This window comes from Arachis duranensis, chromosome 5 (genome assembly GCF_000817695.3).
Source record: "Arachis duranensis cultivar V14167 chromosome 5, aradu.V14167.gnm2.J7QH, whole genome shotgun sequence".
Taxonomy (NCBI): Eukaryota; Viridiplantae; Streptophyta; class Magnoliopsida; order Fabales; family Fabaceae; genus Arachis; species Arachis duranensis.
Window position 1 is genome coordinate 59,790,179 of NC_029776.3, and position 26,044 is coordinate 59,816,222.

General features: G+C 39.5%; 1 protein-coding gene across 3 annotated transcripts; it reads left to right on the forward strand.

Annotated features, from left to right (window-relative positions):
* Positions 1 to 17,880: 17,880 nt before the first annotated feature.
* LOC107489141 (pentatricopeptide repeat-containing protein At1g26460, mitochondrial) lies at positions 17,881 to 22,608 on the forward strand. Of its 3 annotated transcripts, none has more exons than XM_016109910.3 (7): positions 17,881 to 18,680; positions 19,851 to 20,073; positions 20,279 to 20,758; positions 20,890 to 21,096; positions 21,482 to 21,619; positions 21,709 to 21,936; positions 22,092 to 22,608. In XM_016109910.3, the coding sequence occupies exons 1-6, from the start codon at positions 18,061 to 18,063 to the stop codon at positions 21,892 to 21,894; spliced, it is 1,854 nt and encodes a 617-aa protein (XP_015965396.1). In that variant the 5' UTR covers positions 17,881 to 18,060; the 3' UTR covers positions 21,895 to 21,936; positions 22,092 to 22,608. The 3 variants fall into 3 exon arrangements, with proteins under 3 accessions (XP_015965396.1, XP_015965397.1, XP_015965395.1); XM_016109911.3 differs by having other exon boundaries at positions 21,709 to 21,897; XM_016109909.3 differs by having other exon boundaries at positions 17,882 to 18,680; positions 21,709 to 21,922; positions 22,092 to 22,543.
* The last annotated feature ends 3,436 nt before the right edge of the window (positions 22,609 to 26,044 follow it).

Sequence of the window (26,044 nt, forward strand, 5' to 3'; positions counted from 1 at the left end):
TTGCCAATACAAACGTGATAGTTTGTTACGAAGTGATGCTTGATCTATGCTACTCATACCCTTGCCGGCATGCCAATAAACATCTTGCATCTACTTCCCTGTCGTGCACTTATTCTATTCCCTTTCTTGATCTTTTCACATGTTGTCATGTCCATGTGTTTATTTCATTCATCTTTACCGTGCACTGATTATCACTCACTCAATCCCCTTCCTTGCTTTATCGCTTTAGATTTAACTTACTTTCTCTTCCCTTTTTCAGAATGGCCACCAAGAAAGGAAAAGAGAAAGCTACCCCTAAACCCACCGCAAGGAAAGGAACGAAGAGATCATTAGTGGCAGAGCCTTCTTCAACTGCAGTCAAGCCCTCAACAAAAAGAATTAAAAGGATTATCAAGGTTGATGAAAAGGAAAGAGCCTTCCCAGCAAAGGACACTGCACGATTCCCAAATCGCTACTGTGAGCAGATGTTTCCTATTCTGGCAGCTCGAAATTACAACAATGAACACCTTCTTATCCTTCCGCCTCGTATTGTTAAATTTGTTGGGCCACAAATTGCACAAAGATATTGGGGATTCTTACAGAGACATCCACGACAGGTTAATCTTTCTTGGGTTGTTGAGTTCTACTCCAACTTCCACCCGCCGACTCTGCAGTCAGTTTATTTACGCCAAAAGCAAGTCCCCATTACAGAAGAGGCCATTCAGCAAGTCTTAGATCTCCCCCTTGCTCCAAAAGGATTGGACGCTTTTCAGAGAGTCGCGATCAAGCGCCAGGCATACACCTTTGACTGGGACGCTGTTCTCAGAGTTATCGCTCGACCTGGCAGTAAATGGATCTTCGGATACCATCGTTCCCGTCCTAAGGGAATCTCGGCTTCCGCACTCACCTTAGAGGCTCACGTATGGGCACAGATTATGTCCTATTACGTCTTCCCGAGTACTCATGAGTCCTCCTTCACGGCAGACATCGCCGTTCTACTATGGTGCATCCTCACAGACCAGCCTCTTAATTTACCAAGACATATCCGGAATGCTATGGAACATGTGCAGATCGCGGACAACCTACCTTTCCCTCCATTGGTCTCTGATCTTATCTCAGCAGCCGGAATATCCTACAGAGCTAGAGACACCAAAACCATTCTTCCACGGGATGATCAGTATGTCCCTAACGGGCGATATCTCATGCCACAACTTGCCACTACCAGCCAGTCCACAGAGGATGCTGCAGCTCCTCCACCATCTACTAGTCAGCTGCTGCACCAAATCCTGAAGCGATTGGACCAACAAGAAAAGAAAATAAAGCTTCAAGAGCACCGCAACCACCGCCGTTTCAAATACCTCAAGGAGCTACTTACAGGCAATCACCGATCCAATGACGATCCAGGCACTCCGGACTCCACTTCTTTCACCAGCACAGGGAGCCACGACGGTCCCGACTGTGGAGACACTTCCACCAGCCCACCACTATTCCTGACAGATGGCACCGAGGACGGTGCAAATCCTTAAGTGTGGGGAGGTCAGTCAGTACCTAACTTCCGGAGGTAATTTCTCTTCCCTAGCACCAATAAATTAGGATATTTTAGTTAGATTTTCTTTCTTTTATAGAATAGGATAAATTGCATAGTAATAGGTTAGTTGCATGCATGTTCTACTTGATTGAAAAGACAATAAGTTTCTTCTAAGACTCTATCTTTGGAACAAAATTTCACTAATTTTAATTCATAATTTTTTTATGATAAATATGCTTGAAGGTGTATTTGGAACATGATTTTTGAGCTAAAGAACACACAACCTGTGAAGATTTGAGCCTTTATGCATGGTTACATTATTTAACCATAATTATTTTATTCTTTTGTGTTTACTTCTCTATGATTGTAATCTATATTTTGTTTCATCCTATATGTCCAATATTTATTATGTTTGTATGCTTGCATATGATTGAGGCCATTATTTGTTTAAACTCTCTTATCCAAATTAAGCATTATTTGTTTAAACTCACTTATCCAAATTAAGCCTACCCTTTTCAATTACCTTTGTTAACCACTTTGAGCCTTTAAATCCCATTTGTTTCATATTTTACCACATTACTAGCCTTAAGCGAAAAAATAATTGTATATCCCAAATTGAATCTTTGGTTAGCTTAAGATAGAATTGTGTATGCTAGTTAAGTATGGGAAATTGTGGGAACAAAAGTTATTAAGGGAATGTGTCATGATAATACAATGGGAATTTGGATACCTACTCATGTGAAACTATAAGCATTAAAAATCTATGTGCATCGATAAGCTATGTTTATTTTTATGTCTATATTAAAAAATCAATAAATAAATAAGGGGACAAAATTACCCCAATGCTGAATTAAGAATTCAAAGATCAATGCACATATGATAAAAATTAAAAAAAATTGATACATGAGTATGGAATGTAAAAGGGAATTCTGGGTAGCTAGGTAAGAATTCTAAGGTTATATAAAATATATAGGTTGGGTTAAAGCTTAGGTTAATTATAGATATGATGTTTGCATTGGTATATTAACTGTTGTTGATTGGTTAGGAGAAGAACAAAAGTTAGAGAGCATGATTAGAGAAGGATAGAGTGATTACCCTATACACTAGAGAGATTAGAGCGTACATACATCATCAGTGAGGGTTCAATGCTTGAATTTCCATGTTCCCTGCTTTCATGAGCTATCTTCTTGCACTTTTATCTGTCTTACTGTATGATGATAGAATTAGTGGAATTTGATTTGTAATTATTTTGAAGAGCTTATTTACTTTTGATCAAGTGGGCAAGAATCATATAGTTGCATTCATATATATAGGTTGCATTGCATTGCATGAGTTTCTACATGTTCATACTTATTTATCTTATCTCCTTCAGTTAAGCATGAGGACATGCTAATGTTTAAGTGTAGGGAGGTTGATAAACTACTATTTTATGGTTTATATTGTGTTTAATTGTGTGGTTTTATCATGATCCTTACCCACTTATTCATTAATTTAGCATGCATTTATATTTCCTTCCTGAAATTATTACATGATTGAAAACTGCTTCCTAGAGACTTTTAATTATGCATTTTAATTCTCCTTTATTCTATTCAATGCCGTAATCTGTATGTTAAGTGTTTCAGGCTTTATAGGGCATGAATGAGTTGGAGATTGGAAAGGAAGCTAGAAAAAATGGAAGGAACATGAGAAAGTGAGGAGATAACCAGCGAGAAGTGAGGCGGCAGCATAGCTCACGCGTTCGCGCGAAAGAGGAGAAATCACAGTGACGCGGCCGCATGGCTCACACGACCGCGCGGATTGGAAAATCACAAGTGACGCGGAAGCGTGGACGACGCGAATGCGTGGCAGAAAAAACGCAAATGACGCGTCCGCATGGATGACGCGATCGCGTGACGTGCGCGGTCTGCATAATCTGCAGAATTCACTGGGGGCGATTTTGGACCCTATTTTGACCGAGTTTTCAGCCCAGAACAGCAAACTAGAGCCAGAGAACATGCAGAAACCAGGGACAACAATTCATTCTAGACAGTTATAGTTTTAGATCTAGTTTTTACTCCTCCTCTAGGTTTTTCTCTCTACACATTCATAGTTCTGAGGATTTTATTTTGCTACCACTTTTTGCATTGGGATACTGAGAAGAGTTATTACCTCATCAAGACTTTGTCATTCTAGTTAGTTTTCTTTACTTGGCTTTACTTTTCCATGTCATTTGCTTTGTTTAATTTTACCATTGGAATATATTTAGGATTATTTAATACAAGGATTACTTTTATTTTTAATTGATTATTTTGATTTTTATTTACAATGTCTTTCTTTAATTTCTTTTCATATGTTATGAATTTTACATTCACAATGAGCGAGTAGTTCCCTAACTTGATGGGGAGTTGATTGAAAGGAACCCTTGAGTTGGAAAGCTTAAAAGAAAGATTGTAATTGGGTTTATTCTAGTCACTAACACCAATCCCTTTTAATTAAGTGGCTTGCAACTTGTGAACGGACGTAGCATTCCAACTTGTTTGACTTTCCCTTACCTAGTAAGAGATAACTAAATAGGATAATCTTTAATTATCAATTAATCTAGAGAGTAATCCAACAATAATGGGGCTTCCAACTAATCAACTCCCAGTCAAGGCTTTTATTTACATTACTCAAATTCTCCAATTTAATTTCTTGTTTACTCAACTCAAACCTTTTTGAAAACATCTGATTAATAAAATAGAACACTTTTCTGCAACTCGTTGGGAGACGACCTGGGATTCATACTCCCAGTATTTTTAATTTTAAATTTCTGTGACACCTTTCTAAATTGATAAGTGGATATCTGGCGAGTTAAGAACTATACTTGCAACGTATATGTTTTAATGATTTTTAATTCGCCAATTTCTGCCTGCATCAGAACCCCAAACCTTGTGACAATGTTTCTATATAGGAATTTTTGACTTCTTTGAGCGGTGGCGTGAGCTAGGGGTTCTGCCTCGATCCACTTTATGAAATAGCCTATCCCTACTATGAGGAATTTGACTTGTCCCGTTCCCTGAGGGAAAGGTCCGAGAAGGTTGAGTCCTCATTTTGCAAATGGCCAAGGTGAAATTACGCTGATGAGTTCCCCTGGCGGGGCGATATGGAAGTTGGCATGTTTCTGACATGGTCGACATGTCTTTACGAATTTTGTGGCTTCTTTTTATAGAGTTGGCCAATAAAATCCTACCCGAAGTACTTTTTGCTGAGTGCTGTGCCCCGAGATGATTGCCACAGGTGCCACTGTGTACTTCTTCTAAAACTTCCTTTGTGTTGGAAGTCGGCACACATTTTAACAATGGTATTGAGATCCCTCTTTTGTATAGAGTATTGTTTATGATAGTGTAGGATTGTGCCTCCCGTTTTAACCTTTTTGCCTCCTTTTCATCTGTGGGGAGCATTTCTATTTTGAGATAGTTAATTATGGGAGTCATCCATTCTTGATCCTGACCTGTTATGGCTAGGATTTTTTCTTCTTCCGAGATTGACGGGTTCTGTAGCATTTCTTGGATGAGGCTTCTATTGTTGCCCCATGGTTTAGTGCTGGCTAGTTTTGAGAGTGCATCAGCTCGGGCGTTCTGTTCTCGAGGTATGTGGCGGACCTCATATTTCCCGAGTTATCCGAGTTGTTCCCTGGTTTTGTCCAAGTACTTTTTGATGGTGGGATCTTTGGCTTGGTAGCTCCCTGTTATTTGTGAAGTGACAACTTGTGAGTCGCTAAAGATGATAAGATTTTGAGCTCCAACCTCCTTGGCCAGCTTCAAACCAACTAGTAGCGCCTCATATTCTGCTTGGTTGTTTGAGGCAGGGAACCTGAATTTGAGGGAAAGTTTGATTTGGGTTTCCTAATCGCTTTCAATTATCACACCCGCACCGCTTCCCATTTTATTTGAGGAACCATCTACGTAGAGATTCTATTCTATAGGGATTTTCGGGGTGTCTGTAAATTTTGCAATGAAGTCAGCTAGATATTGTGATTTGATGGCTGCCTAAGCTTCATATTGAAGGTCGAATTCGGACAACTCGACTGCCCATTGCAAGATTCTGCCTGCTAAAGTCTGTTTTCTACAAAATTCCTTTTATGGGTTGGTTGGTTCGAACCCTAATAGTGTGAGCTTGGAAATATGGACGAAGTCGTTGAGATGTTAATATGAGAGCATAGGCGAATTTTTCTATTTTTTGGTAGTTCAGCTCAGATCCTTGTAATGCTTTGTTGATGAAGTACACAAGTTGTTGCCCACTGTCGTCTTCTCGGACTAGTGCAGAGGCTACTGCCTAACTTCCTACTGCGAGACATAATATAAGTGGTTCTCATATTAACGAGAGGTATTTATACCCGGAGGAGGCATCTACCAGAGCGTCGATACTTGGGAGCGGATAAGGATCTTTTGGGCAGGCTTTGTTGAGATCAGTGTAGTCGGTGCACATCCGCCACTTCCCATTTGATTTTTTCACCAAGACAACGTTAGCTAGCCATAGTGGGTACGTGGCTTCTCTTATGAATCCTGCCTCCAGTAGAGCTTGTACCTGCTCTTCCACAGCTTGGGATCATTCTGGCCTGAGCTTTCTACGTTTCTGTTGTACCGGCTGAGATCCTGGGTAGACTGCTAGCTTATGGCACATTAACTTGAGGTTTATGCCTAGCATGTCTGCAGCCTTCCATGCAAAGAGGTCGACATTATCTCGCAAGAATTGTACGAGTGATTCTTTTATGTCTCCTTTTAGGATTGTATCGATATTGATTGTTTGGTCCAGAATATCTCTGATTTGGATTTTCGGGTTGTGGGTGGAGTTCTTCCCGCCTCTGAGCTCCACCGAGTTCGATTGTGTGGAATTCTTCTCATCTGCCCCTGAAGTTTCAACTTTTGTTGTAGCAGCGGCGCGCCGTCTTTTGGTCTGCTTTTATTGTAGCTATTCCCTCTGCAGTTGGGAACTTTATGCATAGATGTGAAGTTGAGACTACTGCGCCGAGCTGATTCAATGTTGTCCGACCAATTAAGGCATTGTAGGCTGAGCTTACATCGACCACAATGTAGTCTATTTTGAGTGTTCTTGACTGGTTTCCTTTTCCAAAGGTTGTGTGTAGTGAGACGTATATAAGTGGTTGAACTGAGGTGTCTCCCAGTCCGAATAGGCTGTTCGGATATGCTATGAGTTCTTTTTCTTCTAGGCCGAGTTTGTTGAAGGCAGTTTTGAATAATATGTCGGCGGAGCTTCCTTGGTCTATCAGTGTGCGGTGGAGATTTGCGTTTGCCAATATGATAGTGATGACCATAGGATCATCGTGTCCTGGGATGATGCCGAATGCGTCCTCTTTGGTAAACGTAATTGTGGGGATGTCGGGTGTTTCCTCTCTTCCCTCAACATGATATAGTTCTTCGAGATGTATTTTACGAGATGATTTGGAGATCTCGCCTCCCGCAAATCCTCTATGTATCATGTGGACGTGTCTCTCGGGTGTACAGGGTTGTTGTTCTACCTGTCCGACATCTTCATCCCTTCTTCTTTTTCTGGGATCGTCTACTCGGCTCGCCAAATACCGATCAAATTTTCCTTCTCTTACCAGTTTTTCTATGATATTTTTTAAGTCGAAACATTTGTTGGTGGAATGTCCATAGATTCGATGATATTCACAATATTCTGCCCGGTTTTCTCTTCCTTTTTTGCTTTTGAGTGGTCGAGCTAGAGGTATCTTTTCAGTATGGCATACTTCTCTGTAGACATCCACAATGGATACCCGAAGAGGGGTATAATTATGGTATTTTTTGATCTTTTCCCCATGTCGATCTTCTTTTTTCTTGGATTCTTTGTCCTTATCTCAGGAGGAGTAGGAGAATTCGGATTTTGAGGTCTCTCCTAATCGAGTGTTTTCCTCCATGTTGATATACTTCTCTGCTCATTCTTGTACCTTATTTAGATATGTGGGATGCTTTTTCGATATGGATTGGCTAAAAGTCCCTTCTCGTAGGCCATTGATGAGGCCCATGATGGCCACTTCTGTGGGCAGACTTTGTATGTCTAGACATGCCTTGTTGAATCTTTCCATGTAGCTACGGAGACTTTCCTGATCTCCTTGTTTGATTCCTAATAGACTTGGGGCATGCTTGGTTTTGTCTTTCTGGATAGAGAATCTAGCTAGAAACTTCTTGGCTAGGTCGTCGAAGCTTGAGATGGACCTGGGGGATAGATTGTCAAACCACTTAATCACCGTTTTTGTTAAGGTAGTGGGGAAGGCTTTGCAGCGGATTGCGTCTGAGGCGTCAGTGAGGTACATTTGACTTCTGAAATTATTGAGGTGATAGCTGGGATCTGCCGTGCCATCATATAAAGCCATATCCAGGAGTTTAAAGTCTTTTGGGATTTTGGTCTTCATGATCTCCTTGGTAAATGGATCTTGGTCCTTGCGGGAGCTGTCCTCGTGGGTGGATCGAGTCGCTTTGGATTTAAGATCGGCTTCGAATATTAGAAGTTTGTCCTCCAATTCCCGGCGTCACCTTATCACCCTTTGTAGGTCCTTCCCAGCTTCTCGCTGATGTTGAGCTTCTTTCTTGAGTTATTTTAAACGACCTTGAAGTGCCTCAAGGGCTCCCAAGTTTGGTAAATTTTTGTCTTCGTTAGGTTATGGGGTATCTTTTGGTGCAGTGTCCATGTTTTTGTGCGACGTTCTGTCTTCTAGACCCGAATCGTGGTCGTTGTCATGGTCGTCCGCCATGGTGATGGGATGACTTCCAGGTTTCCCGGCAACGGCGCCAATGTTCCGGGGGTTAACTGAGACTATAGGTCGATCACGAATGAGATCTTCTGTACTGATCGGAGATGACGTGTCCGGCTTGTGCGAGGCGGCCAGAACTATCGTGTCCGACCTGTTGGACTGGCAATGCTGTTGATCCCTCATCATCGGAGGGTGGTGGTACCTTCAAGGGACTCCGATGCTTAAGTTAGCAAGGGTATTAAGCAGGTTTTTAGTAGAATCAAAGTATGAGTTATACCTGGGTGCTCTAGTGTATTTATAATGGTGTAGAGCGACCTTCTTAGATAAGATAAGTTAGTTATCTTATCTTATCTTTATCTTATCTTCGAGCGAGGTCATCTTATCTTCAAGAGAATTGCCCTTCTCTCTGTAGGCTTGGGCTGCCTTAGGATTTAGGGCGTGGTCCTTCATTTGGGCCCTTTTTGGGCTTTCCAGGTGATTTAGCCGAGCTCTTTGAGAAGAGGTCAGATTGTCCTGACCTGAAGAGGTCGGTCGACTTGTCAGTAGAACATCCCAGGTCAGACAGCTCGACCCAGGGTATGAGCAGTGACTATGAACCAAAAAGAAAAAAATTTTTCCTAATCTAAGGAAATAGATGAACCTTCAGTTGTCCAAAATCGAACAATCCCTGGCAATGGCGCCAAAAATTTGCTGCACAAAATCACAATCACACTTTTGCAATTCCGCGCAACTAACCAGCAAGTGCATTGGGTCGTCCAAGTAATACCTTATGTTAGTAAGGGTTGATCCCACAGAGATTATCGGCTTGAAGCAAGCTATGGTTATCTTGTAACTCTTAGTTAGGATATCAATAATGATTCTTAGTTTTAATTGTAGACAATAAAAGAACATGAAATACAGAGTACTTGTTATGCAGTAATAGAGATCAGATTGGGGTTTTAGAGATGCTCTGTCTTCTAAATCTCTGCTTTCCTACTATCTTATTCTTCACGCACGCAAGGCTCCTTCCATGGCAAGCTGTATACTGGTGGATCACCGTTGTCAATGGCTACCCGCCGTCCTCTCAATGAAAATGGTCCATGTACATGGCTAATCATCTGTTGGTTCTCATTTGTGTTGGAATAGAATCCGTTGATCCTTTTGCACACTGTCACTGCGCCCAACATTTATGAGTTTGAAGTTCATCACAGTCATCCCTTCCCAAATCCTACTCGGAATACTACAGACAAGGTTTAGACTTTTCGAATCTCAAGAATGCTGCCAATTGATCCTAGCTTATACCACGAAGACTCTGATCTCACGGATTTGAATGCTCTGTTGTCAGGAGAGGTAATCAAACTCATGAACCAGGAGCCCAAGAGATACCCAAATAATCTAAGGTAGAACAGAAGCGGTTGTCAAGCACGCATTCATAGGTTGAGAATGGTGATGAGTGTCACAGATCATCAGATTCATCATGTTGAAATGCGAATGAATATCTTAGAATAGAAACAAGCGTGATTGAATGAAAAAACAGTAGTAATTGCATTAATCCTTTGAGACACAGCAGAGCTCCTCACCCCCAATCATGGAGTTTAGAGACTCATGCCGTAGAAGATACAAAATTTAGATGTAAAATGTCATAAGGTACAAAATGCATATCTAAAAGTAGTTTTTATACTAAACTAGTAACCTATGTTTATAGAAAATGGGTAAACTAAGATAAATAGTGCAAAAATCCACTTCCGGGGCCCACTTGGTGTGTGTTTAGGCTGAGCATTGAAGTTGTCACATGCAAAGGCTATTCTTGGCATTAAACACTAGCTTTGGTGCCAGTTTGGGCGTTTAACTCCAACTTTTATGCCAGTTCTAGCGTTTAACGCTAGAAAAGGGTAAAAAGCTAGTGTTTAAACGCCAATTTGCACTATCAAATCTCGGGCAAGGTATGAACTATTATATATTGCTGGAAATCCCAAGATGTCTACTTTCCAACGCAATTGGGAGCGCGTCAATTGGACTTTTGTAGCTCCAAAAAATGCATTCCGAGTGTAGGGAGGTCAGAATCCAACAGCATCTGCAGTCCTTTCTCAGCCTCTGAATCAGATTTTTGCTCAGCTCCTTTAATTTCAACCAGAAAATACCTGAAATCATAGAAAAAATACACAAACTCATAGTAAAGTCCAGAAATATGATTTTTGCATCAAAAATAATAAAAATATACTAAAAAGTGACTAAAGCATACTAAAAACTACATGAAAATATCACAAAAAAGCGTATAAAATATATGCTCATCAATACCCCTCCGTTAAAGTCACTCCATTGGCCCTGACGGAAAACACTGACGTTGCTCCCCTGGCACTGACGTGGCTGTTATGGGCTAACACATGGGCTGTGCTTTCTAAAAGAGGACGTATTAGTCCCCAGGCAATAAAACGTCACTGTTTCTCTCCCATCCCTCGAAACACACCATAATTTTCATATGCAATACCCATAACACCCATGTATGAGTTTCTGAATTACTGAAAACCTTAAGAAGAGCAACAATCGAATTCCCTCCTCCCTGTTTCTCCCTAAAAACTTACATATGTAGAAGAGCAATCGGTGTGGGGTGAAGTTGCTGTCAGAGGCAAGAAAGAAGGTCATTGTTGAGGTCATTGTTGCTGTCTTCGTGAGAAGGTAAGATCACCTTGCTTATCGATGAAGTTTCTGTTATTGATGTGTGTACTAAGGGTGGAATAATCATGTGTGCATGTTGATAGTGTGTGTAACAATGGTATAGTGAGGTGCAAAAATTATTTGTAGAACATTGTTTGTAGGACTAGTAGGAGGGATTGTGTTAGGGCAACGGGTTTTCATTCATAAATTTTGAATCTATCCTAATACTAACATATAGTTGTTCGTTGGTCAGTTTCAGATTGTTGATATTTTTGTGGTGCCGATTTTTCACCATGGAGGAAACTTCGTGAGAGGAAGTGATGGTGCCCTAGTTTATCAAAATGGTAAGAAAGAGAGATTCCCTAAGATGGACCTAGACTTTGTGAATTTCAAAGACCTTATAACGTTATTTAAAGGTTTGGGATACCAGTTATACAAGGCAGTATACTGGTATGGTCCAACAAGTGCTGACATTGAGTTTGGACTGAACGTGTTAACTAGGGATGCAGGGATCAATGCAATGCGAGAGAACTTATTGAAGAACCAACAGACTCTTGAGTTCTACATATACTTTGATCATTCCGTTGATGCTCCAGAGGTTGTAGATGATGCTGGCAAGAATGGTGATGGCAAAGTAGATGTGGATGAAAATTTAGAGGAACTAAAGACATCATTTTCATTGGATGACAGGTATGAGAGCACGAAAGATATCTTGTATAAACCTCCACCAGCTGGATTTGAGAGTGATGACACTGATTCTGGCAGTAATAGCGGGATTGCTGGTGGTAAGAGAAAAAGAGGAATGAAGGGAAGAAAGAAGGTAGTGACTCCGAAGAAGCCAGATGTGAAAAAGACCAAGGTTAAAGGAAAAATCTAAAGTTGGAAAGAAGAAGGTGCAATATGGTTCGTGGGTGAATGTAAGAGGAGAAAATAGTGGGCACGCTAAAACTGGGGCTGGTGGTGAGGGTGGATTGCAGGGGGTTGTGGGCCGAATGATCAAGGAGGTAGTGGTGATGGGCCTGAAGTGGTGCTAGATAATGTGGTGGCAGGTGGATTCTATGTCAGTGAAGTCCCAACAGAGGTTGAAGAAATTATGTTTGAGTACAAGTCCGAGGAATTGCATATACCCATATCATCCAAGGATGAAGGTAACAGCCACAAATTTCTAGAGTTTGATGATGACTATGCTCATGGTGAGGGCAAATTTGAGTTAGGAACGAAGTTTGCAACTGTTGAAAGGTTTAAAGATGTGGTAAACGATTTATTTATTGCTGAGGGGAGGGAGTTGAAGTGGATAAAGAATGATAGGGAGAGGGTCAGAGGCATTTATAAAATACCAAAAATATCATTTCAAATTAGAAAATAAAAATTCTTCAAACTTGCATTAGGTTTCTTCCCCTTAGCTAGTTGTGACAACACATACTCCATCAGATTCAACCTCCTATACGGTCTCTATGACCTTTCATTCTACAGCTACTATAAATCTTCACCAGTCTTCCATCCTTCTACATTTATATCTCTTTTCTAAACCCAAACCACTTCTGCATTCCTTTCCATCTCCTTCAAACTCGTTATTCTTAAACACTACCTTTTTAATCTCATCACTTACATTTTTAATGTTTCCTTCAAATGTAATAGATAAAGAAGGAGAGACATTAGGCAAAATAGTGGAAGAAAAGAAAAGTAACATCGAAAAAAGTAAAAAATTAAGAAGTAGTGGAAAAAAAAGTAAAAGATTGAGCAAAATATGTCTTTATTGTAATATCTTAAATATACACGAAGTTTTTTTTGGTCATACAAAGTAAAAGATTGAACAAAATGTGTCTTTATTGTAATATCTTAAATATACACGAAGTTTTTTTTGGTCATACAACACATTCACACACACTAATCTAGTAGCTCCACTAGGATTCGATCCTGGTGTAACTTCATTTATTGCAATATCTTAAATATACACAAAGCTTTTTTTGGTCATACAACACACTTACACACACTAACCTAATAGCTCCACTAGGATTCAATCCTGGTGTGACTTCATTTGAGCCAAACATCTTTGCCATTACATCACATGCTTCGCCACATACACGAAGCTTGTTTGTTAAAACTTCACCCCTACCCCACCAAATTCTTTTTGGTTGAGCCTACCCCACAAGGCCACAACCTATCAAATACTGCCCAAAACTGATCCACCACAAAGAAAGTGGGGCCCACTACGAGAGCTGCAAGGAGGTCACTACTAAGGAACACAAATGAGTTAAATCTCAATTTGGCCCCTAAAATTTGGCTTGAGACTCAAAATGACCCCTACAATTTCATTAACCTCAATCAGAACCCCCAATTTTGCAATTGTGGCTCCGGCTTGCCCCTGCTGTCATCTCCGTCACCAGAAAGCTGATGTGGCACAGTGTCATGACACGGTGGACTATACCAAAATGACAGCGTATGACTTCGCACCCAAAGCCTATTAAAACTACGTCGTTTCACTTGTTTTGGTGGTTAAAATTCTCCCACTTCTCAGTACGACGATCATATTCTTCTTCTTCTTCTCCTTCTCCTTCTCCTTCTCCTTCTTCTTCTTCTTCTTCTTCTTCCTCTTCCTCGTTTTTCCTGATGCTTTGCTGTGAAATCCAAAGGAGCTCCTTCTAGCAATTCTGAAAATCTATGCAAACTTGGGGGTTTAGACAAGAGTGAAGAAACCAGAAGTACAAGTTCATACAGAGGTTAGTTACAAAACCCATTGCTACCAATGCGCTATCTTCTACTTCTTTAACTTTGTTTGCTGATTTTTTTCTGTATTTTGTTAATAAACTGTTGTGGTTAATGTGCACATGCAATGTAGGACTTAGGGTTTGATGCTGTTTATTTTTTTAGTGCTGCTACAAAGTTAGTTTTGTTGATGAGTGACATATTGGTTGTTTGTGGGTCTAGAATTAATGTTGTAATGGAAAGATTTGACAGTGGTACTTTTAGGACGGTTTCCTATGAATGTCGTATGCATAAAAATTAGTCTGAATTTGTTTGAGATTTCTTTGCAGATAGATGATCATATAACCATAGTATTTCACCATGGAGGTAGGTTTGTTACCAAGGAGGATGGTAATGTAGCATATGTTAGCGACAACACTGATGAGTTGGTTGGATTAGATAAGGACACAATGGATGTGTTTTCAATCAGGGACTACTACAAAGTGTTAGGATATGATAACATTGTGGAATGTTGGTGGCTGGCTCCTGGAAGACCTCTAAAGACTGGGTTAAGAGCTCTTTCACATGATTCTGAGTTGTTGGAGATGTGTTTTCATGCGAAGAATAACCAAGGAATTGTACATGTTTACTTTGAACATGGAGTATCCCAACCAGAATTTGATGATGAAGAGGAGTGTCCAGACTTGTGTGAGATTTCTCCCAACCCCATGTCCATTCCCACCCCAAACCCAAATACAAGCACCCCCCACACCATCACCAAACAATCTACTATTAATTCAACACCCACAATCCCCAGTTCTAATGCAGCCACAAAATCAAATGTTGAGACTACTTCAGTTACCAAACCCCCACCCAATGCATCAGCTAATGTCCCAACAAAGTCAACAACCACGAATGAAGCTAAACCAACTACATCGAAGCCCAACTCATCCAAGCTCACCACTGCCAAGGCCACTACATCTAAGCCTAACTCATCTAAGTACACCACTGCTGCCCCCTCTACATCCAAGCCTAACTAATCTAAGCCCACCACTATGAAGCCCACTATCTCCAAGCCCAACTTATGTAAACCTACCACTGTCAAGCAAACCCAACCAAAGTTTCAGTCATCTAAGCCCGCAACTAAAAAAGTCACACCAAATAATAACAAGCCAAAAACTGCCAAAGCAACCACTATGAAATCCACTCCCCCTGTGACTAGATCAGCTAGTAGATCAACACCTAAAGTTCAACAAAATGAACATAGCAATGAGGACAACAGCAGTAGTAGCAGTGATTCATACGAGAGTGCGGAAGACTCTCTTTATAAGGCAGGGCCTATTGATAGCTCAACTGAAACTGAGACTGACAGTGGAGGATTTGAAGTGACGAAGAAGAATCATAAGTTGAAACATGCACCTGGATCTGCTTGGAGCAAGGAAAAACGAAAAATGCTATTGGAAGAAGATATCCTAATGGTGAACTCTGATGAGGAGGTTGACTTGGTAGATGTGTTAGGCAATAAAGCTGCTGCCCAAGGTGGAGAATATGATGCCTATGATCCATATTTTGCTGATTTGGATGGAAATGACTCCTGGCATTCTGAAGAGATGAAAACTCCCCCAAACAGCGAAGATGAGGACACAGTAGATGATAGTGATGATGTGTTCCCACAATTTAATGAGGGAGCTAGATTCGGAGAGTGCAACCTTCAAGTAGGAATGAAGTTCAACACTAAACAAGACTTCATTTGTTTTAGTTGTTGAGCCGACTGTTACTTCCATAAATGTGATTAATATATATCGATTTGTTTAGGTTGGTAATAATTTATATTAGGAATACATAAAAAGTATATTAGGAGTACATTTTTTTTCATATGAGATTTTTTTCATTGATTAATATATGAGTTTATTTATGTTTTTGAGCTTATTGTGTAATAAGGAGTCATATAAATTGTAGGTATGCCATGTGTTCATGCATGTGCTGCACTATCACAGGTAAACAAAGATCCTGAAGACTTTTGTCACAAATGGTTGACTATGGATTCTTATAAGGCTACATACTTGCACTCATTGAATCCAATTCCAGGAGAAGCATTATGGGAAAAATCTGTATACCTTAAGCCTCTGGCTCCTAAAGTAAAGAGAAAGCCAAGAACTTTGACAAAGAAAAGAAGAAAAGATGCTGATGAGGAACCTTCAGGAAGTAAAAAACAAAAAAGTGCAACTAAGTTGAATAGAAAGTACAAGCAGTTCACTTGTACCTATTGTGGGACAAAAGGCCATACTAAAAGAAGTTGCAGTCATAGAAAGGCTGACGATGAAGCCATTACTGAAGCTATTGTAGCTGCTGAAGCTGCTACTGTTGCAAATACTGGTGAAGCTGCTGCTATTGCAAATACTGGTGTTGCTGTCGATGTTGGTGCTGATGGGCATAATGTGAATACTGCTAATGATGGACATGTTGCTAATGATATTGGAAATGATGCTGATAACAATGCTAATAATGATACTGCAACTTCAGAGGTTGGAATCACACAACCCAGTTATTCACAACCATTGATTAATGAAGTGGTATGACTTTTCAACTCACTTTAAAACAATAAACAATAATTATTCCTTACACATTTCTTTAGTAGAACTGACTCGTTATCTTGCAGGTTGCTCCACTTGTTCCAATTCAACCTACAAGGCCAAACAAGTTGCCCCCAAAGAGAAGATCTCAACACTCAACTGCTGCAAATATGGATCCAATGCAGGGAGCAAGTTCTGGGACAGCAGCAACATTGGCAGGGGTCATGAGATTTGTCCCTACGCCAGGCTTCATACCTCCAAGGAAGAAGTGATGAGAAGCTTTCTGTTTTGTTGTATTTAACTATGTTAAACTTGGGTTCATCTTGATGATTGTATTTTGGGATTAGTTTATGTACAAGTCAGAAATAGTAAAACTGATATAAAATGTTCAAGTTTGGATTTCAATAGTTGGTTGTATTTTGAATGGTTTTAATATTTTGTATAATGATGATACTACATACTTCTCAATGCTGATGATTGTTATAACTATCAGTGCTAGTATCACCATGTTACTATAACCATTTATCTTAAATTAGGTGTTTTAATTGCAACTTGATATGTACACGTTGAAGACTGTGATAATATTCAATATCACCATGTTAGCCAAGTTGAAATTGAAACTTGCATATCAGTTATTATAATAATTTATGTTCAATTAGATGCTGTTTTTTATGGCAACTTCATACCATTACATTGCAAAAATTGATAACATTCAACATTATCATATTAGCCAACTTGAAAATAACACTGGCAAAAACTGATGTTTAACATATCTATTGCATTCAAGTCAATTTCAATTCTACAATCAAGAACAATTTCACATGGTTTATTTTCTTACAATTAAGCCATAACCAATACACAAAACCACAATAAAAAACACAAGCAAACTTAAAACACAGTTCCATATTTTTAAATTCCTAACATCAACTTCCAAATCCCTAATTGTCCATCTTAAATTCATTTTCCAATGGTCAACATCTCTTGCAGAATCAACTCTCCCAACAATGGTTTCATCCTCTTCATCTGCCCATACGAAAAGCCCGCACCATTTCTTTCCTGCGGTCTGCAACGAAACCAAGAAAATTTTTTTTACATAAAATACAGTTAATAACGAGGTTCCAATAAGCTCCCAAGATTCAGCAACTCACATTGTAGTTTGGGCAACCAAAAAAAGGTCGCTCAGGATTGGCGTCCGTACCAGACCAACGAAGAACAGGGCGCATCCCGCATCCACACCATTGAGGAAGCTTCCCTACTCTGATGCGATTGGTGGTCCTCGCCCAAGTTCCATGTGAACGTGACCTATTTGAGCTCCCTGAACCTTGACTGCTGCTCCCAATCATCCCTATGAAGACGATGATGAATTATCAGTTTAGGGGTTTTGAGCCATTGTTTAGGGATTTATTTCAATTGTAGGCCCCAAATTGAGGCATAAAATTCTATCTCCAGGTCATGTAACTGTTAGCAATCCCACTCAGCATTTAATAGGCCACGTGTAGTTCACTGTGTCATGACAATGTGCCACATCAGCTTTCCGGTGACGGAGATGACAGCAGGGACAAGCCGGAGCCACAATTACAAAATTAGGAGTTCTAATTGAGGCTAATGAAATTGTAGGGGTCATTTTGAGTCTCGAGCCAAATTTCGAAGACCAAATTGAGATTTAACTCGAACACAAACCATTCCCGCCCGCCCCCCCCTAAATACAAAAGGATCACAGACCAAGCGCAGAGCCGAAGCCATCCTTTTCCCAATAAACTGCGATAGAAAAATAAAACCCAAAACCAAAAAGAAAGAAGGACCCTCCATTTACAATTTCACCCTTAAACCCTTTCCCAAACGAACCCGAACAAACAACGAAGCCTCCTCCCCCATATGCGTTAACCCTAAAACGCTCTTCAAAGCTCAGAACTTCACTTCCCTCATCATCAATGGCGTCGCAAATGACGATCCTCTCAAGAGCCCGCTCTTTCCTCCGAAAACCCACTCTCATTAAAACCATCTCCACCTTCCCGTCCCTCTTCCAAGAACCCCAACTCGCTACCCCTGAACCCACCCCTCCAACCACCACCACCACCACCTCCCTCCCTCCAAATCCAGCCTCGGGATCCCCACTCTACAATGAAAACTGGCGAAACCCAATCCCACCATCTTCCTTCACTGCTTCCTCTATCACCCCTCAGAACTTGTTCACCAACCAGCAACAATGGTTCCAAATGCAAACACTCTCCAACACCCACGACGCGACCTCGCTGATGAACCTCTTCGCTAGTTGGATGGCGTCGCAGCAGTGGGCCGACGTAAAGGACCTGTTCGAGGCCTGGGTGAGGTCTCTCGACAAGAACGGCAAGCCCAACAAGCCCGACGTCGGCCTGTTTAACCATTACCTTAGGGCTAATCTCATGCTTGGGGCTTCTGCCGCCGAGTTGTTGGATCTACTTGCACAGATGGATGAATTCCAGATTGTCCCTAATACGGCGTCGTTTAACCTTGTCCTTAAGGCTATGTATCAGGCCAACGAAACGGTTGCTGCCGAGAAGCTCATCGAACGGTTAGATTCCCGAACAACTTTGTCAATTTGATTTGATTTTCGATTAATTTTTCGAATCAGTTAACCAAATGGGGAACTCAGAATGTTAAAAGTGAACTCTTTGATCAACAAAGAGAGACAATTTTTGTATTTCACTAATTTTGGACAGAATTGGCTTATGGTACTCGATCCTAGTGTTTCAATTTGTGGTTTTGGCTTCCATTTTTTCAATTTAGTTTCTATGCAATGATTATAGAAAGTGGAATAGTTGTGCTTGATGATAAATGTGAAGAATTTGTGAGGCCGTTTAGTGATTTTTGGTGGGTACTTACTAGGCCAAATCACTGTAAGGAGACGGAGGATAAGGCCTGTCTTATTGGCACTACCTCTGATGCTGCGGATATATTATGGGAGAAATGACATTTGAAACAATAGCCTGTGTGGATATAGGAGTTGATGAAACCAAACATTTAATGTTACGGTGTCTTTTGAGTTTTTGGAGTTGTTTAGTCTGGTAGCTTTGATGCAGTAGTGCGGTACATCTTTACATTGTAGTAACATTTCATGTATGATCTGATACTTCAATCATTTTGTTGGCTAAAATGTTTTGAGGTGGAGTATGGTACTTCGAGACCGTAGGTGCTGAAAAACTATTTTAATGAATTAATTATAAAGAAAATAAGCTTAGCTTTTGTTTTTATGAAAGTTTTTCCTGAATAGTATTTGCTTTAGGCTGTGTTCTACTGGTGTTAGATGTGCATTAATTGATGCCTTGATTGTTTTCTGATGCTCCATTTGTGTTTCTGATGGTGGTTTGTTAGACCCACTGTTTAAGAGTTGGGACAAATTTTAAAAGTGAGAGTTTTGCATCTGATACCAAGCTGATACTGAAGTCTAGGTCTTCTATCAATCTCATCTTGTATGAAAGAGCAACTGACACAGTAATCTCATCTTTTTTGGAGGGTGGATCTACAGGTTGTTTGCCAATTTTGTCTAGGGTGTTTAGCCCATCCTTAAAAGCCAAGTCATTATAGGTGCTTCTACCTAAGATGGAGTTTTGCATCTCACTGCATAAATGCATTATGCTTTCCAAATTCCAATGAGACAAGCCAATGTCAACATTACCTTCTACACACAGTTTTTAGTACTGTTGTGTGCGTAAATTGAACAAATTTGCTTTGTTATTATCAGGATGCTGCAGACAGGCAATGAATCTCTCCCCGATGCTGAATCATATAACTTGGTCATTGGAATGCTCTTTCAGTCTGACCAGATTGATGCTGCATTCAAATATATAGATTTAACTTTGAAATCTGGTTCTGTGTTGTCAATGAACGTATTTATGGAATGTGTGAAGAGTTGTGTCAAAAAGCACAGACTTGATTTATTGGTTACAATAATTGAAAGGTGCAGGGTGAGTGATTAATCTCGCTGTTGCCTCGGTTTTTCCTTTATGGTTTGTTTCCAAAATGGGATCTTTTAGGCGATGGGAGGGAAAGCATTAGTTGCTCACTAGCCATTCCTTTCCTTCTGTTACCCTCTGAGATCCCAACTCGCCAAAGATATAGTAATATTCTAGTAACTTAATGTTTATTGTGTTTTCTAATTGATTTTTCCAGACAACAGATCAGAACAAATCCCTTTGTCCCTCCTGGAGTATGTGCAATTATATAGTTGAAATTGCTGTTCAAGAGGATAATAGCAAGTTAGCTTTTTATGGCCTGCAATTTATGGCTAAGTGGATGTTGAAGGGTGAAAGTGCAAGACCTGCCTTATTACTTTCCGTAGATGAAGGTTTAGTTGTGGCAGCTCTTGTGACTGCAGGTAGAACATATAATTCTGAGCTGTTAGGAGCATCATGGGCTGTTTTGATCCGCTCATTGCGTAAAAATAAAGCTCCTAATCCAGAATCATATCTTGGAAAGATATATGCCCATGCATCCATGGGGAACCTACAAAAGGCTTTTGCTACTTTACATGATTATGAGTCTGCATATGGAGAATCCAATGAAGAAGTCGAAGACTTGTTCTGTCCATTTACTTCTTTACATCCATTGGTTGTTGCATGCTCCAAGAAAGGTTTTGAGACTTTGGATACTGTATGTCTTGCCTTCTATTGAATTGAATCATCAATATTAGCTAATCAATATAGCATATCTTTCAAATTGTCTTTTTTACTAAGTTTTTGGTTTTCATTTGCAGTTTGATCTAATCATGTTGTTTAATTTAGGTTTTTTTTCAACTGGAGAATTTAAGCCGTGCAGAGAATCCTTATAAATCTGTTGCTGCCCTAAACTGCATCATTTTAGGTTGTGCAAATATATGGGACCTTGATCGTGCCTACCAGACTTTTGACGCAATTGGATCTGATTTTGGGTTGACCCCTAATATTCATTCATATAATGGGCTAATTTATGCCTTTGGGAAGCTCAAGAAGGTGATGACTGTTCCATCACACAAATCTTTTATTAATTATCAAACCCCATTGCCTTCCTGTCTCCCTTTATTGCCTCTTTATTTTCAAATTGTGTTAAACTTACAATCAATGATATTTGAGATATAAAGTTGTCTCTGCAGCCGAAATTGCTGCTCTGTCATCAGTTTTTTCTGCTGAAGCTTTTTGTCACCGACAGTTGAAATATTTTTCTTTTGTTAATGGGTGTGTGCGGGTTCATGGAAAATGATGCTGAAATTGTTGTACCTGGTTTTAATCTGATTTGGATGTTCATCTTCTGTTTGGCTATATTCTTAATTTCCTACAACAGGGCGTGATGCACCGAAGTCCGTAATTATAACTTGGATTGTATTGTGGTTTTTGGCAGACAAGTGAGGCTTTGAGGGTGTTTGAGCATCTCTTGAGTTTGGGTGTTAAGCCCAATGCAAAATCATATTCGCTCCTTGTTGACGCCCACCTGATTAACCGTGACGTCAAATCTTCCTTGGCAGTTCTTGATGATATGGTAACTGCAATGGTCTTAATATGCTTTTTGAGTTTTTTAAAATGTTTTTTCCAGCAAAGATCGCTGACATATGCTAACTCGATTGGCAGATTGCTGCGGGGTTTGAACCATCAAAAGAGACACTAAGCAAGGCCAGAAGGCGATGTATGCGAGAGATGGATTATGAAAGTGATGACAGATTGGGATCAATTGCAAGATCTCTGAAGATACCAATAGGTTCAGAAGGCCGTCGGAACCTTTTGTTTAATCTTGATTACAGTGTGGAATATGCTTAAAAAGTGAGATAACTCGTATCCTGAGACAGTAAGTTTGACCAAGTTACGTTTTTAAACTTATTAGAGATGGTATTAAATTTTTGAATGGGACTGTGAATTTGGATTTTTTTTGGTACATGGATACCCTGAAGTTAATGTCTAGTATTATAGCTGTGCTTCGTCTTGATTTGTAACTAATTTCCCCCTCTTTTTGACAGGCACATTTCTTTTGATGCCCCAATCAATTGTTTAAAGAAAATTGGCAAATATTATATGCATCCAATCTCTGGGAGTTCCAGTATGTATATTAGTGGATGGGGTGCAAAACTCTCGGCCATAGTAGGGTCATCCAGGGTTATCTTCCTGCAATCTTCATTTTTGTATTGTGTTTGAGGCGTCAGTTTATGGAAGATGGAACTGGCTTTCTTAGCGAAAACTGAGCAGTGAGTTTTCAGCTGAGTATTATAAAAATAATTGAAGGACAGGTCCAATTTAGGTAGGATAGATACCAAGGATGCAATTTACATTTTTAATGATTATTTTGTTTTCACATGGTTTTTCTTTATTTTTGGCATTTGCTTCTTCTTGAGGACCTTGTGCTTGAAAATGACTAGAAGCTGCAAGGCTTTGGAAGCCTTAGTAGCAGAATTACTAACCGTTATTTTTAGCATGTGTTTGTATCTAATTCTACTGCAAATGCTACCATGTTAAATTAATTCGGTGCCCTTTCAATAATTCTGAAATCATAAGAATCTCCTGGGTTTGGAGATTTAAAGTTGCCTTCTAAACATAAGTTCCTTGGTGCTAGCAAAACCATTTAAAGATCAAAATAGTGGATCTGCCTTACTTGTAGTTTCATAATAGATGGTAGTAGTTTGCATCCTTCAATTGATTTTTAAAAGAAACGAGCAGTAATGTAAATGTTTAATAATTGAGTAAATTACGATTTTTATTCGTAAGTTTAGAACGCAAAAAAAAAAGGTTATTTTAAAATTTTAAATTATCATCTAATTTAACCTAATTTTCAATTTTAATTTTATTCCATACTACCACCATTCCAATCTCTAACCCTAGACTCTCAAATCTTTCATTTCTTCCACTCTTTTCTCCAATCAGCGTCTTGTACAGAGAAAGAAGTTTGCCGTCGCTGGGATTAACGAGGATCACTCTTCCGTAGTATTCCTCCACTCGCCGTCTTTCTCAACCTGCGATTTCATTATGCATCGTTAGATCCATGAATATTTCCTCTTAAACCTTTTCATTTGAAAAGATTCATTGAACGAGTGCATTAGAAATTGAGTTTTGAATCACCTCGTACAGGAATTTCCCATAGTTTCTAAGCAAAAGTGAGCTCGTATGGTTTGACTTAAGCATTTCCTCGTGGTACCCGCAAATCTTCATCCTATCGCCGCCATTTCCTCTGGTCATCGTTGCAATGAAGGATTGGAATGGAAATGATGAAGGATTTGGGAGTAGTGGGATTAGGGATTGGAATGATGGTGGTATAGAGTAAAGTTAGAATTGACGGTTAAATTAGAGTATGATTTAGAAATTTTGAATAATTTTTTAGCATGTGAATAATTTTGTCAATAAAAATTCATCTTTTATGAGTATAAAGTCAATTTTATTATTTTTATGAATAAATATGTTAGTATTCTAAACTTTGGTGAGTAGAAATAATAGTTTACTTTTTAATAATTATTACCAAAAAGTTATTTTACTCTTCAACTTTTTCCCTTTCATTCATTTCATTCTCAAATTCAACTCCTCAAACACATTTGTAGTTTTAATTAAACTTGACATTGGAGACAGGTTATAGTTATGTTATGCTTCGAAAATGTCTTAACTAACTGCTAGAGACATACATCAAACAAAGAGCTCACCCAATAGCAAAGCTCAACTAAAATACGGCCTTAGATTTGTATAATATTTAAGAGTATCATTACATGTGAATATGTGATTACTCTTCTATCACCCGTTTAGAAGTAGCATATATTATTGTAACTCGTTAAAGAAAATGTAGAACCCTACTCCCTTCAAATAATGAAAATACACATTCCTTTTTGTTAAAGCAATAAGGATGTATGAGAGAATCTCGTCACTAATTCACGTATTCATTGTGACAACTTGGTTGTTATTGACGTATTGTACTTCAATGTTGCCCTTAATAACTCTCTTTCACTTTGAAGGTGATATATTTTAGATGGTGTTCTAAGGATTACCTGAAAGGCTGATTTGGGTTTGAACGGGAGGCCCAAACCTTATTTGGTGGCAGTGCCCGACTTGTCCAATGTCGAGGTGCCGCATGTTCGAGTTTCTTGTGAGGAGGTGGGGGGTAGTACCTGCAAGAGACTCCGATGCCTAAGTCAGCAAGAGTACAAGCAGGTTTATAATATATTGGATCCTAAGTATACTTAAGGGTATCAGTGTATTTATAAGTGATGAGCCAATAACCACCGTTGGGGGTAATTCTACTATTGATGGTAAAGTAGGGGCTGTTGGGATATCTCTTCTAGAAGTGGGTGAGAGATAGTAGGGATTAGTTATAACTCCTTCAGTGGAGGGGAGAGTTACTTCTTGGTAGCGTCCTGTTCGACCTCTTAGGAGGTCGATTATTTGGTGATTGTCCTTTTGGGCTTTCTCTGATTTTGGCATGACTTATATTTTGGGTTCGGGACTTATATTTTGGGTTCGGGTATGAACAGTGCCCCTAGTTGAGCCCGATCTTTGATTTAAGTCGGGTTCAAGTATGTGTGACATTGGGCAGGTGTTGACAAGTAGAGTTATCACATCGGGTTTCTCAGGCCTCTATTTTTAAGTCGAAAACACGACGTGATTTCGGAATGCCAACCGTTGCGCCTGTTGGCTTTCTACTTTAACACGTGGGATGCAGTTAGATTGGTAATCGTGCACGCTCTTTAAATGAGGGAGGGATTTTACATTTTTCCCCTTGGGCCTTATGAATGTCCCTTCAACTTTTTCTTTTTTCTTTTTCGTTTCTTCTTCCTTTGTGAATTTTGCGCACTTCTTTCTCTCTCAAGTTTTTCATTTTCCTCTCATACGTCGAAGCCTTCTTCTTTTCCTAAAGAACTATAAAGAACGTGTATTTTCCTTTTGACGGGGATCGTTCATTGTTTTGATGTGCCTTCATCTGCTTTTGGTTTCTTTGAAGAAAACAAAGGTTAGCTTTCTGTCTTGTATAGTATTTCCGTGCGTTGAAAAATTTTGTACAATCTTTGTTGGTGAATCTTTGCTTGTTAACAATTTCATGGAAGCTAGCTCTGTTGCATTTTTTGTTGGTTTGGTTTGCTTTTGCTGCTGTGATGCCCCCAAATGAGATTGTTGTGGTTTTTTGAGAACAATATCATTTTTCTTTTATTGAAGACACTCCCTCTGTAGTTGTTGATTATTTTCGTCTGTGCCCTGCCTTCGACTTGAAGTAATAATTTCTTTTTTATAATGTAGGTATATCTCTTCTATATGTCTCGTTCAGTTCTTTCCACAGTTCCTGTAGTTGATAACATTTTTGTAGATGAATTCTGTAGACACCATATGATTTGTAGTTCTAAAGATGATGAAGTAAAATACGAGATAGTTGCCCCTGACCCCGAAGACCGAGTTTGTTTTAGCCGACTTGCCACATCCGAACCCTATTTTCTTGTCTTGTATGACAGCATTTTTACTCGACTCGGGATAGTTTTCCATTTTCTGATTTTGAAACTGAGCTCTTGTCATACTGTAAAATGGCTCTTTCGCAGCTTCACCTGAATTCTTGGGGGTTTATGAAAATCTACCAACTCGTGAGTTGTGAACTTGACTTTTTGATTTCTTTGAAGGTTTTTTTCTTCTTATTCCATCTTACCAAACCCTTCAGTTCCATCTCGAATAAACAACAACGGGTTTTCTTCCGAGCTATCCAAGGTCGGAAGGTATTTTCTATTTTTGATGATTTATTTTATGATTTTAAAAACTTCTTTTTCAAAGTATGTGCTGCTGAGGGTCATCACATGTTCTTCCTAAATGAAAATAATGAACCATGCTTCCAATTATATTTGGTAGAGGCAGCCCCTATCGAAAAATATAACCTGATAGATTTTGATGAGGTTAAGGAGGCTGTAGTTGAGTTCTTCCGAGAGGCTTGGGGATGTGCTCCAAACCTTGATATGAAGAA

Bases quoted from the DNA above. Each gene is read 5' to 3' on its own strand.
- LOC107489141 (XM_016109910.3), top strand. From the start codon at position 18,061: ATGGCGTCGCAAATGACGATCCTCTCAAGAGCCCGCTCTTTCCTCCGA. The intron at 21,097-21,481 runs GTGATGACTGTT...GGTTTTTGGCAG, and splicing joins CCTTTGGGAAGCTCAAGAAG to ACAAGTGAGGCTTTGAGGGT. The intron at 21,620-21,708 runs GTAACTGCAATG...CTCGATTGGCAG, and splicing joins TGGCAGTTCTTGATGATATG to ATTGCTGCGGGGTTTGAACC.